The sequence below is a fragment of the Salmo trutta genome, chromosome 13 (genome assembly GCF_901001165.1).
Source record: "Salmo trutta chromosome 13, fSalTru1.1, whole genome shotgun sequence".
Lineage (NCBI taxonomy): Eukaryota > Metazoa > Chordata > Actinopteri > Salmoniformes > Salmonidae > Salmo > Salmo trutta.
Genome location: NC_042969.1, coordinates 86,326,571 through 86,341,678, shown reverse-complemented (window position 1 = coordinate 86,341,678; position 15,108 = coordinate 86,326,571). Strand labels below are relative to the sequence as shown.

Sequence of the window (15,108 nt, the reverse complement as noted above, 5' to 3'; positions counted from 1 at the left end):
CACCGTACTTCTACACCTGCATTGCTTGCTGTTTGGGGTTTTAGGCTGTGTTTCTGTACAGCACTTTGAGATATCAGCTGATGTAAGAAGGGCTTTATAAATACATTTGATGATGAATACAAGATATTAATTCACCGGTAATTTAAATGCGAGTCAGAGATTGGACAGGTAATTTAACTAGATGAAGTTGATTGGACAGGTAATCTAATTAAAGAGAAAGACAGTCCTTAGATCTCTGCGTCAGAGGATACTGTGTTTGGGGTCTGTGTTTGTGTGTTCTGGGGTGACGCGTGTCCATCTTTTCCCTACTCACCCTCCTGGTGTTGTCAAGGACCTTGGGGTCTGGCCGGCCGTAGTTGGGAGGGTTGGCGTAGGGGTCGTACCCCAGACGGGACAACATAGGGGCGATGACTGACATGTCCCTCAGTACGTCCGCAGGGATCTTACCTACCCACTTAGATAAGGCCTCCACGTTGACTGGCTTTATCACCTGGTCTGTAGACCTCTCCACCCTGCAGAGAGAAAGAGAAACCACAGTTAACAAGCGGTTAGCATTGCAGTTTGTCCCCAGAAGACCATTGACTAGCTAGCATCATTCAAGGCATCCTTGCTTGAGGTACTGGTACTCACTTATAATTGGATTAGTGAGAGTAATGAGATGGAAACCTACTTCCTGATGACCTCTAGCAAGAGAGGAAGAAAGGCTGCTTTTTGAAAGTGATCTAACAGATGAACACACACCAGCATCCTCTAAGGCACTGCTAGTTGAACAGCACCTTTGTCAGATACGTTGATAGCATGATGTTAGCATTATTAAGGAATGGTTTAACATTACCCCTTGATAGCATGATGTTAGCATTATTAAGGAATGGTTCAACATTATCCCTTGATAGCATGATGTTAGCATTATTAAGGAATGGTTCAACATTATCCCTCGATAGCATGATGTTAGCATTATTAAGGAATGGTTCAACATTATCCCTTGATAGTATGATGTTAGCATTGTTAAGGAATGGTTCAACATTATCCCTTGATAGCATGATGTTAGCATTGTTAAGGAATGGTTCAACATTATCCCTTGATAGTGTGGTTTTAGCATTAAGGAATGATTCAACATTATCCCTCGATATCATGGTTTTAGCATTAAGGAATGGTCAACATTATCCCTTGATAGTGTGGTTTTAGCATTAAGGAATGATTCAACATTATCCCTCGATATCATGGTTTTAGCATTAAGGAATGGTTCAACATTATCCATCGATAGCATGGTTTTAGCATTAAGGAATGGTTCAACATTATCCCTCGATAGCATGGTTTTAGAATTATTAAGGAATGGTTCAACATTATCCCTCGATAGCATGGTTTTAGCATAAAGGAATGGTTCAACATTATCCCTTGATAGTGTGGTTTTAGCATAAAGGAATGGTTCAACATTATCCCTTGATAGCATTATTAAGGAATGGTTCAACATTATCCCTTGATAGCATGGTTTTATAATTATTAAGGAATGGTTCAACATTATCCCTCGATAGCATGATGTTAGCATTATTAAGGAATGGTTCAACATTATCCCTCGATAGCATGATGTTAGCATTATTAAGGAATGGTTCAACATTATCCCTTGATAGTGTGGTTTTAGCATTAAGGAATGGTTCAACATTATCCCTTGATAGTGTGGTTTTAGCATTAAGGAATGGTTCAACATTATCCCTTGATAGCATGGTTTTAGCATTAAGGAATGATTCAACATTATCCCTTGATAGTGTGGTTTTAGCAGTGGACCAGTGACCAGCCCTTGTTACTGCAGGCAGCTAACTACAAACTAATTGTCTCTAACTGGGTCATGGGACACGATTGAAGATGGCCCCCAAGCTACAGCCTCTCTCCAGCTCCAGGCTTCACAGTTAATGGGTTGAATAAATGGCCCCTCCATAGAGATATGGGTTTCTATCTCACTGTATCAGATCACGCCCCTGTCCCCATGTATGTCTGCCTCCATGCATCCCATTTCATTCCAGTCCCTTTATATGAGCACGGAGACAAGACATTAGGACATTAGGGCAACATTACAGAGCTTTGCTGAGTGGACTGGGCCTTTCCCCAATGACTGACAGATTTGGAGGAGCGATATTAAAAATGAATCAACCATTACCTCAATCTACTCTGGGTTAAATTATTCATCATTTCTGAAATATTTAATAAGCGAGGGGGGGGGGGGGGGGGAACTGCCCGTCTGAATCCCAGTCTTTGTTTTCAGGAAAATAAGAAAGTTGACCATTTGTGGATGATATTAAGGGATTAAGTGTCAAGATGTTTGAACGTTTATAGACGACGTGAAGGGATGAAGTGTTAAGATGTACACATTGAAGGGGAACAGTGAGAGGCCATTCCACCATGAGCATCACTGATTTGTCATAGCTGTGGATGTCGCAGCAGATATAAGCAGTCGTCAGCATTATAGACGTACAAGACTTGAAGCATTGAGCTTTAACTGTAAAAGGCAAAACAAAATTGCCATCAATTTAGTGAGTCGTTCCCTCCAGCGACGTAATCCATCAATTGACAGAAATACGTCATTTTTCATAATTTGCTTTACTTTTATAAATGATCTGAAATAAAAATGACTATTTGGTTGGGAAGAGGTTACTGGGAAGTTGTTGAGTAGTTTGTGTAGCAGCCGTTTGCCTGTTTAAATTTTTTTTATTTTCATCCACATAGAATGGGCATATAACCTGAACAGAGCTAGTGTACAGTATATCATCAATGGATCAGCATGTCAGCCATGTTGGACACCAGAGCCCGGAAACGCTGATCTATAGAAATAGAGATTGTTAGTTGAGAGAGTTCAGCGGGAGGAGAGGGCAAACATTCTGGGGGATAAGGAACCCTGCTCAACGCATTACACAGACACGGTATAAAAAAAAAAAAAATTAAAATAAAAACACACACTCGTACAAGAATGACGCAGACCTGTTGTTGGAGCCAGGCATATCTCTAGAAACCACAGCTGGTTTGTGACAGCCTCTACCCTGCTCCTCTTCAGAACAGACATAGTCCATATGGAGAACAGATTACAGCAACAGCTGAGTTCTGACCAGGCATACAGGATCTGTGTCCCATATGGCACCCTATTCCCTATATAGTGCACTACTTTAGACCAGAGCCCTATGGAACCCTATTCCCTATATAGTGCACTACTTTAGACCAGAGCCCTATGGCACCCTATTCCCTATATAGTGCACTACTTTAGACCAGAGCCCTATTCCCTATATAGTGCACTACTTTAGACCAGAGCCCTATGGAACCCTATTCCCTATATAGTGCACTACTTTAGACCAGAGCCCTATGGGCCTTATCGGGTGCCATTTGAGACACACAGATCAAACTAAAACATATTCAAAGATGACAAAAAATGTAATGTGATACAATTTTGTATCACTTACTTTCAATTTAAATCCATATAATAAAATGATAGCAATACCAATGCTAAACATACAGTCTTGGAACTGTACGTTGACAAAGGTGTCAGCATACTCCGGTTCAGCTGGCTCCTAGCTGAACCCAGGCCAGGGGATCTGAACCCGGGCCAGGGGAGCTGAACCCGGCCCAGGGGAGCTGAACCCGGGCCAGGGGATCTGAACCCGGCCCAGGGGAGCTGAACCCGGCCCAGGGGAGCTGAACCCGGCCCAGGGGATCTGAACCCGGCCCAGGGGAGCTGAACCCGGCCCAGGGGAGCTGAACCCGGGCCAGGGGAGCTGAACCCAGGCCAGGGGAGCTGAACGTGTGTGCTCGCATATGCCCTTAAAACACAAGAAAACAAATAAATAAATAAACAACGGCAACAGTACTGTTTGTCCATTTTGTGACGCCATACTGTAGCCTGTATACACTTCCTCAAAATAGTCAGAATGTATCTAAGACAACTCTGTCATTACTGTTGACATTTTTGCCGAGCTCTTAGTTTCACTAAGATGTTTGGTGCAGTGTTACTCAATGAAAAAAAAGTGCATTAAAAATGAGTCCTCTCTCATTGAATGACAACAAAGACTTTATTGAAGAATCCCTACTGTTGACCAATCACTGACGAAGGGGCGTAGACTTCAGCTCTGAACTTTGGCTTGCCTCTAGAAAGAAAAAGTATTCCAAATGGTTTGGGTTGGGAAGCACGCGGACGCCTTTAGAGTGGGGTAGGGAGAGATGGAAAGAGGGCTCTACCTTTAACTCTGTATGGTTACAGCACAGCTGGGCCTCTCCACAGCTTCTCTCTCTCTCTCTCTCTGTGTGTGTGTGTGTGTGTGTGTGTGTGTGTGTGTGTGTGTGTGTGTGTGTGTGTGTGTGTGTGTGTGTGTGTGTGTCCAAGATGAATCTGCCTGCCAGCAGCGGGGAGAGATTCATACAAATACCAGGAGAGTGGAGAGCCAACCCTAGCCTTGATTCAAATTCAGCAGGAGAGCGGAGAGCCCACCCTAGCCTTGATTCAAATTCAGCAGGAGAGCGGAGAGCCAACCCTAGCCTTGATTCAAATTCAGCAGGAGAGCGGAGAGCCAACCCTAGCCTTGATTCAAATTCAGCAGGAGAGCGGAGAGCCAACCCTAGCCTTGATTCAAATTCAGCAGGAGAGCGGAGAGCCAACCCTAGCCTTGATTCAAATTCAGCAGGAGAGCGGAGAGCCAACCCTAGCCTTGATTCAAATTCAGCAGGAGAGCGGAGAGCCAACCCTAACCTTGATTCAAATTCAGCAGGAGAGCGGAGAGCCAACCCTAGCCTTGATTCAAAATCAGCAGGAGAGCGGAGAGCCAACCCTAGCCTTGATTCAAATTCAGCAGGAGAGCGGAGAGCCAACCCTAGCCTTGATTCAAATTCAGCAGGAGAGCGGAGAGCCAACCCTCGCCTTGATTCAAATTCAGCAGGAGAGCCAACCCTAGCCTTGATTTAAATTCAGCAGGAGAGTGGAGAGCCAACCCTAACCTTGATTCAAATTCAGCAGGAGAGCGGAGAGCCAACCCTAGCCTTGATTCAAATTCAGCAGGAGAGCGGAGAGCCAACCCTAGCCTTGATTCAAATTCAGCAGGAGAGCGGAGAGCCAACCCTAGCCTTGATTCAAATTCAGCAGGAGAGCGGAGAGCCAACCCTAGCCTTGATTCAAATTCAGCAGGAGAGCGGAGAGCCAACCCTAGCTTTGATTCAAATTCAGCAGGAGAGCGGAGAGCCAACCCTAGCCTTGATTCAAATTCAGCAGGAGAGCAGAGAGCCAACCCTAGCCTTGATTCAAATTCAGCAGGAGAGCGGAGAGCCAACCCTAGCCTTGATTCAAATTCAGCAGGAGAGCGGAGAGCCAACCCTAGCCTTGATTCAAATTCAGCAGGAGAGCGGAGAGCCAACCCTAGCCTTGATTCAAATTCAGCAGGAGAGCGGAGAGCCAACCCTAGCCTTGATTCAAATTCAGCAGGAGAGCAGAGAGCCAACCCTAACCTTGATTCAAATTCAGCAGGAGAGCGGAGAGCCAATCCTAGCCTTGATTCAAATCAGCAGGAGAGCGGAGAGCCAACCCTAGCCTTGATTCAAATTCAGCAGGAGAGCCGACCCTAGCCTTGATTCAAATTCAGCAGGAGAGCAGAGAGCCAACCCTAACCTTGATTTAAATTCAGCAGGAGAGTGGAGAGCCAACCCTAACCTTGATTCAAATTCAGCAGGAGAGCGGAGAGCCAACCCTAGCCTTGATTCAAATTCAGCAGGAGAGCGGAGAGCCAACCCTAGCCTTGATTCAAATTCAGCAGGAGAGCGGAGAGCCAACCCTAGCCTTGATTCAAATTCAGCAGGAGAGCGGAGAGCCAACCCTAGCTTTGATTCAAATTCAGCAGGAGAGCGGAGAGCCAACCCTAGCCTTGATTTAAATTCAGCAGGAGAGCGGAGAGCCAACCCTAGCCTTGATTCAAATTCAGCAGGAGAGCAGAGAGCCAACCCTAGCCTTGATTCAAATTCAGCAGGAGAGCGGAGAGCCAACCCTAGCCTTGATTCAAATTCAGCAGGAGAGCGGAGAGCCAACCCTAGCCTTGATTCAAATTCAGCAGGAGAGCGGAGAGCCAACCCTAGCCTTGATTCAAATTCAGCAGGAGAGCGGAGAGCCAACCCTAGCCTTGATTCAAATTCAGCAGGAGAGCAGAGAGCCAACCCTAACCTTGATTCAAATTCAGCAGGAGAGCGGAGAGCCAATCCTAGCCTTGATTCAAATCAGCAGGAGAGCGGAGAGCCAACCCTAGCCTTGATTCAAATTCAGCAGGAGAGCCGACCCTAGCCTTGATTCAAAATCAGCAGGATAGCGGAGAGCCAACCCTAGCCTTGATTCAAAATCAGCAGGAGAGTGGAGAGCCAACCCTAGCCTTGATTCAATTCAGCAGGAGGGCCAACCCTAGCCTTGATTCAAATCAGCACCATGGTATTGTGAATAAAGCTTATTTTCTCAAACCGTGTCCTAAATGGAACCCTATTCCCTACGTGGTGCACTACTTTTGAGAGCTCTCACTCACACACAGTCCATTAACTTCTGACTTCCCTCAGGTCTCTCTGCATTCCAGTCCTGCACTACTACAATACACCTCGATAATGCCTGACAATTCACTTCACAAATCCACTTACTTTGGGAATGCAATCTTTACCACTGTAGAACTAGGATATATGTCTCAAATGGCACCCTATCCCCTCCGCTTATATATAGTGCTCTGGTCGAAATGTAGTCCACTATATAGGGATCCATTTAGAACACAGGCTTTACTGTATGATTAATAGACAACTGCTTTTGTTCATCTCTGGAGGAAGAAGGGAGGATTATAATACTGTTTCTGAAACACAGAGACAGAGAGACAGAGAGAGAGAGAGAGACAGAGACAGAGACAGAGAGAGAGAGAGAGACAGAGAGACAGAGAAACCACAGTTAGCAAAGGAGTTAGCATTGTAGTGTCCCCCCCAGAAGACCGTTGACTAGCTAGCATCATTCAAGGCATCCAAAATGAGCCTTCCTTTTTCCCCTTGCTTGAGGTACTAAGGGAGGCCGAAGTCGAAAACCCTCATGTGGGTCGGAGAGGGGTGTTGACCCGGGCAGGGAGTGTAGGCCTATGAACGTTGAATGTTTAGAGGTCCACAGCATAAACAGATACAAACAAATGTGACTCATTCTGACCAGAGAGAGAAAGAGAGAGAGAGAGAGAGAGAGAGCAAGACATCTGCTTGTACTTGGTATCTCCAGTAGAGGTTCATGGGTAAAAGCACTGGGGAAGCCAATCCAGGAACAAAAATGCCATATTACAACCTGTGTAGTGATAATTGTGTTGTTTTGTTCTATAACCTGTTAGTTCATATGTCTTGACAATGTGATTTAAAGGCTGAGACAATAAGAAGACACAGTGGCAGAATAAATTCAACTACACCTTTTTGTTTCATCACAAAACCGGAGAGCGACATCTGTCCGGTGAAGTCCACAAAACATATAACAAAACAGTTACATGACCTACAGCATGGTCAAGCAAGGTAATGTTTCCCACATTTTCAGACCACTAAAGAACTATTGATACAGAAACACAGAGAATTACCACAAGTTACAACGCAAACAGGAGCTGCTTCCACTATTCCAGCATCACTTCAACATGATCAAATCCCGTCTGCTTAGTCTAATACAGTGACGACAAAAAAACACCCCAAAAAACTATTTGGTCCAATCAATGTAAGCTAAATATGAAGTGGCTGTCCATGTTACTGATTTGTGTGTGTGTGTGTGTGTGTGTGTGTGTGTGTGTGTGTGTGTGTGTGTGTGTGTGTGTGTTTGCTTGCAAGTAGAAACAACATGTTGACCCACCCTACTGGTAGAGAAACAGTAATGCCATCCTCCTCCTCTCCTTCACGTTGACTAAACAGTCTATGACTTTTAGTTTTTGTTGTCCCTGGCTAAAATACCTGCTCGCTAGTCTAACTTCCATTCATGGTCAACGTTAGCTAGTTTACATTAGCCTTCTACATCTAGTTACATACTGTACTTCCATCCTCTCAGGTCAGGGGCACAACTAGGTATAAATTAATGGTTGGATCAGAGTTGCCGTTATATTCATTGGCCAGTACGGATAATTAAGTAAAACCACAAGTCCAAATCCCTATCTCCATCCATGGCTAAATTACGAAAGGGTCAATTTTAGCTAGCTAGCTAGTTAGTCACTGGGGAGGACAACACAACGAGATGCAGCAATTCAAGTTGTTTCTGTCAATTACATATTTCTCTTGATGCGATGTAATAGGAGTGAAGACAAATCCAAACTGGCTTCCCTTGACTTTTTTGGTGTGCCCAGACCATTCACAGTTGAGCTCACTCAGATTAGCTCAACGCTGATTGGGTATTATGTTATACTTTTTTTTATATCATAGGAGGCCAAATGCTCACTGGCTTCCATTGCATTCAATGCTACGGGCAGCAACAATGTCATACTCTGTTTGACCAGACAGCATCAGATAGATGGTCCACACATACAGAGACAGAGGGGCGCTGTTTCGCTCGCTGTGAATGCTTTCTCAGGTGAGATACATTCAGCCTGAATTGAAGGAAAATGATGAAACACAGAGAGACGAAAGATATATCTTTTTTTGGGGGGGGGGGCACATTTTTAGGGTTGGGGGAAGCCTGGCATCCATGAATACACAGCACTGGGTATCACATGAACAGATTGGAGAATGGAAACCCCAACTAATAAACAAATTGTGAAAAATGCCTGAGATAAAAGAAGAGTCCCTGCCTCATCTCCTTAGTAAATGTCAGCTACAGTGTCAAGACAACTTCACTGTATGTCACGAACAGATTAACCTAGCAAATAAATATATTTTAGAGAAATGACAAGGAAAGGAAAGTGAGTCTCTTCCTTCTCTCCTCGGTGATGTCAGTTAGCTACGCTGTTAAGATGACCACAACAATTACATTCATTCCGATAATTACAAAGAAAGAAAAGAAAAAAAAGAGAGTCTCTGCTGCGTTGTCAGCTAGCTACACTGTAGAAGTAGGTCGCATCTGGAGGCCTACTTCTGGTTGTTGCCACGGCCACCAAACTGGGGAGGAGCTACTGCTTATCCTGTATGTTTATAGTACATTCTGGCCTCCGGTGTGCGCGCACGTACACACACAAACAAAATATATAATAAATAAATCATATATATAATATCTAAATATTATTTCAAACACACAGTGTACTAGTCAAAGGTTTAGACACCTACTCATTCAAGTTTTTTTTTTTTTAAATAATGTGTTATAAAATATATTTTGATTTGTTTATTTTAGATTCTTCAAAGTAACTACCCTTCACCTTGATGACAGCTTTGCACATTCTTGGCATTCTCTCAACCAGCTTCATGAAGAATGTTTTTCCAACAGTCTTGAAGGAGTTCCCACATATGCTGAACACTTGTTGCTGCTTTTCCTTCACTCTGCAGTCCAACTCATCCCAAACCATCTCAAATGGGCTGAGGTCGGGTGATTGGGAAGGCCAGGTCATCTGATGCAGCACTCCATCACTCTCCTTCTTGGTCAAATAGCCCATACACAGCCTGGAAGTGTGTTTTGGGTCATTGTCTTGCTGAAAAACAAATGATAGTCCCATCAAGCACAAACCAGATGGGATGTCGTATCGCTGCAGAATGCTGTGGTAGCCGTGCTGGTTAAGTGTGCCTTGAAATCTAAATAAATCACTGACAGTGTCACCAGCAAATCACCCCCACACCATCACACCTCCTCCTCCATGCTTCATGGTGGGAACCACACATGCGGAGATCATCCGTTCACCTACTCTGCGTTTCACAAAGACACGGCAGTTGGAACCAAAAATCTCTCATTTGGACTCATCAGATCAAAAGGACAGATTTCCACCGGTCTAATGTCCATTGTTTCTTAGTTTCTTTTCTGCAGTTTGACCATGAAGGCCAGATTCACACAGTTTCCTCTGAACAGTTGATGTTGAGATGTGTCTGTTACTTGAACTCTGTGAAGCATTTATTTGGGCTGCAATTTCTGAGGCTGGTAACTCTAATGAACGTATCCTCTGTAGCAGAGGTAACTCTGGGTCTTCCTTTCCTGTGGCGGTCCTCATGAGAGCCTGTTTCATCATAGCGCTTGATGGTTTTTGCGACTGCACTTGAAGAAACTTTCAAAGTTCTTGAAATGTTCTCTATTGACTGATCTTCATGTCTTAAAGTAATGGATTGTCATTTCTCTTTGCTTATTTGAGCTGTTCTTGCCATAAACTTAACGTTGGTCTTTTACCAAATAGGGCTATCTTCTGTATACCACCCCTACCTTGTCACAACTGATTGTATTAAGAAGGAAAGAAATTCCACAAATTAACAAGGCAATCCTGTTAACTGAAATGCATTCCAGGTGACTACTTCATGAAGCTGGTTGAGAGAATGCCAAGAGTGTGCAAAGCTGTCATTAAGGGAAAAGGGTGGCTACTTTGAAGAATCTCAAATATATTTAGATTTGTTTAACACTTGTTTGGTTACTACATGATTCCATATGTGTTATTTCATAGTTTTGATGTCACTATTATTCTACAATGTAGAAAATAGTAAAAAATAAAGAAAAATCCTGGAATGAGTAGGTCTGTCTAAACATTTGACTGGTACTGTATATTTAATATATGCATGAATATTGAACAATACATCAACATTCTTCAAGGTGGCATAATGATGGCATCAGAGCGAGAGAAAAGCATGAATATTGAACAATACATCAACATTCTTCAAGGCGGCATCTGCAGCTGTTCCAAATAGATTAAAAAAATAAAACTGAAAAAAAGCTTTCAGCCTCAACGACCTCCAAGAGAAAGATGAACAAGGAGGTGTGTATAAGATAGAAAAAGTATAGATGCATGTTTTGTTTGTCACTGTTGTCGTCATAAACTGACCTTTCACCCACTCCCCCCCTTGTCCTGATTCACCTCCTCCCCCAACCTCCTAATTCACCATCCTCCACCCCCTGGTCCTGGTTCACCTCCTCCCCCCTTGGTCCTGGTTCACCTCCTCCCCCCTTGGTCCTGGTTCACCTCCTCCCCCCTTGGTCCTGGTTCACCTCCTCCCCCCTTGGTCCTGGTTCACCTCCCCCCCCTTCTCCTGGTTCACCTCCTCCCCTCCTTCTCCTAGTTCACCTCCTCCCCTCCTTCTCCTAGTTCACCTCCTCCCCTCTTCTCCTAGTTCACCTCCTCCCCTCCTTCTCCTAGTTCACCTCCTCCCCTCCTTCTCCTAGTTCACCTCCTCCCCTCCTTCTCCTAGTTCACCTCCTCCCCTCCTTCTCCTAGTTCACCTCCTCCCCCCTTCTCCTAGTTCACCTCCTCCCCTCTTCTCCTAGTTCACCTCCTCCCCTCCTTCTCCTAGTTCACCTCCTCCCCTCTTCTCCTAGTTCACCTCCTCCCCTCTTCTCCTAGTTCACCTCCTCCCCCCTTCTCCTAGTTCACCTCCTCCCCCCTTCTCCTAGTTCACCTCCTCCCCCCCTTCTCCTAGTTCACCTCCTCCCCTCCTTCTCCTAGTTCACCTCCTCCCCCCTTGGTCCTGGTTCACCTCCTCCCCTCCTTCTCCTAGTTCACCTCCTCCCCCCCTTCTCCTAGTTCACCTCCTCTCCCCTTCTCCTAGTTCGAGAGAGCACGCGAGAGAGAGCGCTAGGTCTCTGGTTCCCCTCCTAGCCCTTCCTTCCCTAAATCAGCCATGTTATTGATGGTAATGGGGGAGAGACAGAGGGGAGGCTGAGAGCCCAGCCCACTACAGTACAGATAAGGGACCTGCTGCAAACCAAAGGGTCTGAGAGAATACGTGCACAAGCGCCCGTGCACGGTTTTAGTAGGTAAAGATGGAGGTGCTCTGCTCTGCCCGGTGACAGGGACACTGGAGTGAAGTACTACTGGGGGGGGGGGGTCTGGTGTTGATGGTGAAGTACTACTGGGGGGGGGGGGGGGGGGGGTCTGGTGTTGATGGTGAAGTACTACTGAATTGTGTGTGTGTTTAGTCAGTCTCAGAAAGGGTATGTGTGTGTTTCTTTAGTCAGACTAATAAGGTGTGTGTGTGTGTGTTAATCAGACTCAGAAAGGGTGTGTGTGTGTGTGTGTGTGTGTGTTTAGTCAGACTCAGAAAGCAAGTACAAGGCTGGGCACTAATACGTAGGAACAGACCTGTTCCATCAGGTTATGGGCCCGCTACATCTGTTCCATCAGGTTATGGGCCCGCTACATCTGTTCCATCAGGTTATGGGCCCGCTACATCTGTTCCATCAGGTTATGGGCCCGCTCCATCTTTTTCCATCAGGTTATGGGCCCGCTACATCTGTTCCATCAGGTTATGGGCCCGCTCCATCTTTTTCCATCAGGTTATGGGCCCGCTACATCTGTTCCATCAGGTTATGGGCCCGCTCCATCTGTTCCATCAGGTTATGGGCCCGCTACATCTGTTCCATCAGGTTATGGGCCCGCTACATCTGTTCCATCAGGTTATGGGCCCGCTACATCTGTGAAGTCTGGCTCAATCCCAGTATTTATGGATTTGTTTGTTTAATTTAAAAAAATCATGGACCTGTTGGATATATTAGGTTGATTTGGTAACACCCAGTATGTTTACCAGTAGGCTGGTTAACCCAGTATGTTTACCAGTAGGCTGGTTAACCCAGTATGTTTACCAGTAGGCTGGTTAACCCAGTATGTTTACCAGTAGGCTGGTTAACCCAGTATGTTTACCAGTAGGCTGGTTAACCCAGTATGTTTACCAGTAGGCTGGTTAACCCAGTATGTTTACCAGTAGGCTGGTTAACCCAGTATGTTTACCCGTAGGCTGGTTAACCCAGTATGTTTACCAGTAGGCTGGTTAACCCAGTATGTTTACCAGTAGGCCGGTTAACCCAGTATGTTTACCAGTAGGCTGGTTAACCCAGTATGTTTACCAGTAGGCCGGTTAACCCAGTATGTTTACCAGTAGGCTGGTTAACCCAGTATGTTTACCAGTAGGCCGGTTAACCCAGTATGTTTACCAGTAGGCTGGTTAACCCAGTATGTTTACCAGTAGGCTGGTTAACCCAGTATGTTTACCAGTAGGCTGGTTAACCCAGTATGTTTACCAGTAGGCTGGTTAACCCAGTATGTTTACCAGTAGGCTGGTTAACCCAGTATGTTTACCAGTAGGCTGGTTAACCCAGTATGTTTACCAGTAGGCTGGTTAACCCAGTATGTTTACCAGTAGGCTGGTTAACCCAGTATGTTTACCAGTAGGCTGGTTAACCCAGTATGTTTACCAGTAGGCTGGTTAACCCAGTATGTTTACCAGTAGGCTGGTTAACCCAGTATGTTTACCAGTAGGCTGGTTAACCCAGTATGTTTACCAGTAGGCTGGTTAAACCCAGTATGTTTACCAGTAGGCTGGTTAACCCAGTATGTTTACCAGTAGGCTGGTTAACCCAGTATGTTTACCAGTAGGCTGGTTAACCCAGTATGTTTACCAGTAGGCTGGTTAACCCAGTATGTTTACCAGTAGGCTGGTTAACCCAGTATGTTTACCAGTAGGCTGGTTAACCCAGTATGTTTACCAGTAGGCTGGTTAACCCAGTATGTTTACCAGTAGGCTGGTTAACCCAGTATGTTTACCAGTAGGCTGGTTAACCCAGTATGTTTACCAGTAGGCTGGTTAACCCAGTATGTTTACCAGTAGGCTGGTTAACCCAGTATGTTTACCAGTAGGCTGGTTAACCCAGTATGTTTACCAGTAGGCTGGTTAACCCAGTATGTTTACCAGTAGGCTGGTTAACCCAGTATGTTTACCAGTAGGCTGGTTAACCCAGTATGTTTACCAGTAGGCCGGTTAACCCAGTATGTTTACCAGTAGGCTGGTTAACCCAGTATGTTTACCCGTAGGCTGGTTAACCCAGTATGTTTACCAGTAGGCTGGTTAACCCAGTATGTTTACCAGTAGGCTGGTTAACCCAGTATGTTTACCAGTAGGCTGGTTAACCCAGTATGTTTACCAGTAGGCTGGTTAACCCAGTATGTTTACCCGTAGGCTGGTTAACCCAGTATGTTTACCAGTAGGCTGGTTAACCCAGTATGTTTACCAGTAGGCTGGTTAACCCAGTATGTTTACCAGTAGGCTGGTTAACCCAGTCCATAGCATAGCATAGCAGTCCATAGCATCAATGCCTTCCTCTTGCAGGAACTGCTGACACACTCCAGCCACATGAGGTCTAGCATTGTCTTGCATTAGGAGGAACCCAGGGCCAACCGCACCAGCATATGGTCTCACAAGGGGTCTGAGGATCTCATCTCGGTACCTCATGGCAGTCAGGCTACCTCTGGCGAGCACATGGAGGGCTGTGCGGCACCCCAAAGAAATGCCACCCCACACCATGACTGACCCACCGCCAAACCGGTCATGCTGGAGGATGTTGCAGGCAGCAGAACGTTCTCCACGGCGTCTCCAGACTCTGTCACGTCTGTCACGTGCTCAGTGTGAACCTGCTTTCATCTGTGAAGAGCACAGGGCGCCAGTGGCGAATTTGCCAATCTTGGTGTTCTCTGGCAAATGCCAAACGTCCTGCACAGTGTTGGGCTGTAAGCACAACCCCCACCTGTGGACGTAGTGCCCTCATACCACCCTCATGGAGTCTGTTTCTGACCGTTTGAGCAGACACATACACATTTGTGGCCTGCTGGAGGTCATTTTGCAGGGCTCTGGCAGTGCTCCTCCTGCTCCTCCTTGCGGTCCTGCTGCTGGGTTGCCCTCCTACGGCCTCCTCCACGTCTCCTGATGTACTGGCCTGTCTCCCGGTAGCGCCTCCATGCTCTGGACACTACGCTGACAGACACAGCAAACCTTCTTGCCACAGCTCGCATTGATGTGCCATCCTGGATGAGCTGCACTACCTGAGCCACTTGTGTGGGTTGTAGACTCCGTCTCATGCTACCACTAGAGTGAAAGCACCGCCAGCATTCAAAAGTGACCAAAACATCAGCCAGGAAGCATAGGAACTGAGAAGTGGTCTGTGGTCACCACCTGCAGAACCACTCCTTTATTGGGGGTGTCTTGCTAATTGCCTATAATTTCCACCTGTTGTCT

The 15,108-nt window shown here is 45.8% G+C and overlaps 1 protein-coding gene across 5 annotated transcripts in view; it reads right to left on the bottom strand.

Moving 5' to 3' along the window:
* LOC115206673 (protein-tyrosine sulfotransferase 1) overlaps nt 1-15,108 on the bottom strand; it is a 96,980-nt gene that overhangs the window by 32,888 nt on the left and 48,984 nt on the right. For all 5 annotated transcript variants that reach the window (XM_029773861.1, XM_029773863.1, XM_029773865.1 and 2 more), the window contains exon 3: nt 314-512. In XM_029773861.1, coding sequence (XP_029629721.1) covers nt 314-512 — 199 coding nt within the window. The remainder of the gene's footprint in view (nt 1-313; nt 513-15,108) is intronic.